Source organism: Sinocyclocheilus anshuiensis, unplaced genomic scaffold, assembly GCF_001515605.1.
Source record: "Sinocyclocheilus anshuiensis isolate Anshui unplaced genomic scaffold, SAMN03320099.WGS_v1.1 scaffold2410, whole genome shotgun sequence".
NCBI classification, from domain to species: domain Eukaryota; kingdom Metazoa; phylum Chordata; class Actinopteri; order Cypriniformes; family Cyprinidae; genus Sinocyclocheilus; species Sinocyclocheilus anshuiensis.
In genome coordinates this window covers 126,369-129,530 of record NW_015555995.1, presented here as the reverse complement: position 1 = coordinate 129,530, position 3,162 = coordinate 126,369, and the positions used below count along the sequence as shown (strand labels likewise).

Genomic DNA, 3,162 nt, shown 5'->3' with positions numbered 1-3,162 from the left:
ATATAAATGTATATTTGCTGAATGCTGACGGCAAATGAGAAAGTATTATAATGTTTGCCTTTCTATTGCTAATAATATTAAAGCAATCGTTATAATACTTTTTGTATACATTTTAATACCTTTGTTTAACAGTTCTATCTGATTATTAGATAGACTTCTATTCGTATTAGACAGAACTGAACGACGACACTGCTCACATTCTCCCTCTTGTTCGCTACAAAATAAAAGTCCCGCCTCGAACACATCGGCCAACCAGAAAAACTTATCGGCCGATGCCGATATTTGAAAAATGCCAAATATCGGCCGATATATCGGTGGACCACTAATCCTGATCTTACTGTGAACGATTCGTCAAAAACGAAACTTCATAATCTCTTAATCATAAGAAAAGCTCACTCCACCTCTGAAAAAAGACTCATCACATTACGGGTTGTTTCATGTTACGGAATTCGAGATGTTCTAGTTAGTTCAGGAGCAATTCCTTCTGTGTTTTCAGCTTATTTGACTCTTTCACCCGCTTCTCACTTCCAGTCGAAGGTTCTTCCGACCAGCTGGAAGAACTCTCGGTTGGGTTCGTGAAAGAAGCGGTGGAGTTTGCGCAGGATTGCCGGCGCCATGCGCGGATGCTTGCGACCTTTAGAGCCGTGCAGGCATCGCTCGCGCCGGCGGTCGTGCAGACAGAAGAAGCCCTTGGTCTGGTTGAAGTAGAAGTTGGAGGCGTTTATCTGCGGCTCCAGATGAAGGAACTCCTCCACCTTCTTCATCTCCGGAAGAGGGTTTCTAATCAGCGCGTCTCCGTCCACCAGATGAACGCAGCTCCTGGGAAACACGTCGAGCCAGCGCCGCATGTGGACGTGATACAGACTGCGGTTCAAGGCCTTGTAGTCCAGGTTGAGCTCTCTGTCGCGCATCAGCAGCGTCTCGAGCGTCTGCTGCTGCTTGCGTTTCTCCAGACGGTTGTGGAAGACCTGCGTGTAATCGGACAGCAGTCGCTCGGTTGGCTCGCGGACGATCAGCAGCAGCCGTGCATCAGGATTCATCCGTCGGATGTGCTCAGGAACGCGGGTGGAGGTGAAGTACGCCGGGGTTTTCTCCACCGTCAGCTGACCCGAGCAAGCGAGCGGCATCTGGGACACGTACCAATCCGCGCCGCGCCGGTAGTGACTGTCCCAGTCGAAGAAGTGCACCTCGCTCTGAGCCGCGGCGACATCCGAGTGGAGACTCAGCATCTCGATGAGAGCGCGCGTGCCGCCCTTCCTCACGCCGATGATGATGATGTCAGGCAGGCGGCGCAAGGCGTTGGCGGGGGGGTCAGCGGTGGCGAGCGAAGGGGATTGAGTGACGAACAACAGCAGAGCGACGATAACGGAGGCCATCAACACGACTAACACGTACATGCATGAACGCTCACACGCCTCTGGAGCAAAACACAAACACAGGGTCAACTCCATTAAAAACAGTCTCGACTTCATGAATTATGTGTATTCATAAGAAACCAAAATAAAACATAAAACTTATTTTTTTGTAAAATCTGACATGAAACTAAAATTAAACATCGAACTGTAATTGGAGGATTTGTCAGATTTCACAAAATGCATATGAAACCATAATAAAATATAAACATGTGATTGTAGGAATTTTGATTTTTATCTGATCATTTACAACCGAAATTAACTAAATAAACCTTGACAGTCAGGACTCAAGGTTAAAACATGTTGATTCAGTGATAAAACACTCCATAATCCTCTTCACTTCACTGTTATTTACATATTTATACACTTTTTGACACATTACTGAGCTGAACTGCATGCGGTTTGTATGATTCGCTTTCAAAAGATGATATTTACAGAATAATACGACAAATAACAAGGACATGATCATCTGGTGGTGATCAATATTCGCACCTGCTGATCGGATCCATCACGAGAAACTCCTTAAGAGAAGAAACCAACCATCTGGAGGATCCTCCGCGCCCACACACACACACACACACACACTCTCTCTCACACACACACACACACACTCTCTCACACGCACACACACACTCTCTCTCACACACACACACACACACGAGAGAGAACGTTTCCTCGCACAAGCTTCGCCGCGCCCCGCGCTGACGTCAACTCCGCGGCCCCGCCCCGTTCCGATGACATCAGCGCGGCCCCGCCCACCAGCGTGCCAGCGCTGCATTAAAGTTTTCTGTAAACACTTGCATGTTCATATTTCATAATTGTTTAAGGATGTACTGTCTGGTTTTAGTCACAAACTGTGTGATGATGATTCTTTTAATGCCTTCGTTTGTATCATTGATATTTTTATTCTTTTATGTGTGCACAGCACTTTGATAAACACTTGCTGTTTTTAAAAAGTGCGTTATAAATAAACTTTGACCTTGACTTTGACATTTATTTATTTTAATATTCTGAGATGATGCTGCTTATGTTCATACTGCAGTCCCAGCTGACAAAAATATGTTCTGAGAATGCTTTGCTAAAGTTCTCATTAAAACATTATTTCTGAATGTTCTCTGAATGTTCAAAACGCTCAGAATGTTAACCGTTCAAAAATGTGTTTGTTAAAAACAATGTTACGTTTGATTGTTTGACAAACATTATGGGAATGTTACTTTTGAACATTGTCTAAACTATCTCAGATGAACGTCTAACTAAAATCTGTCAAAAGTTAGGGTATAAATAATGTTTTTGTGCGAACGCTTTGAGAACATTATTAAAGACCAGACAACAGAGTGAATGTTCTATTAACGTTACCGGAAGAACGTTTGTACAACTTTGCCAGAACGTTCTCTGTTCACTTGTGCAATTCATGAGCAGATCATGTTTAATATCAGATCAGCGCCATTAGCAAACATGATGACACACACATCAGCTCAATGCACTTCACTTCCTCCAGCGAGTCAACAGACCAATCACAGGAAACAACCACTTAAACCCCAGCTGACTAACACACACGTTTGTCTAGTTATGTAAGTGATCGCTGCAGTGGAGCGGATTTATAATGAAACGCTCTCAATGTTCCTGCAGCTCTTTGGTTTGTTTAGTGCACCATACACACCATAAACAGAAGATTCACAGACACACACACACACACACACACACACACACACACACACACACACACACACACACACACACACACTCACAC

The 3,162-nt window shown here is 44.3% G+C and overlaps 1 protein-coding gene across 1 annotated transcript; it reads right to left on the bottom strand.

Annotated features, from left to right (window-relative positions):
* Positions 1–274: 274 nt before the first annotated feature.
* Positions 275–2,008, bottom strand: LOC107676119 (heparan sulfate glucosamine 3-O-sulfotransferase 1-like). Its single transcript, XM_016470641.1, has 2 exons — positions 1,905–2,008; positions 275–1,417 (listed from the first exon to the last, which is right to left on the bottom strand). Exon 2 carries the CDS (start codon positions 1,395–1,397, stop codon positions 522–524), a length of 876 nt encoding a protein of 291 aa, XP_016326127.1. The 5' UTR covers positions 1,398–1,417; positions 1,905–2,008; the 3' UTR covers positions 275–521.
* Between the last annotated feature and the right edge of the window lie 1,154 nt (positions 2,009–3,162).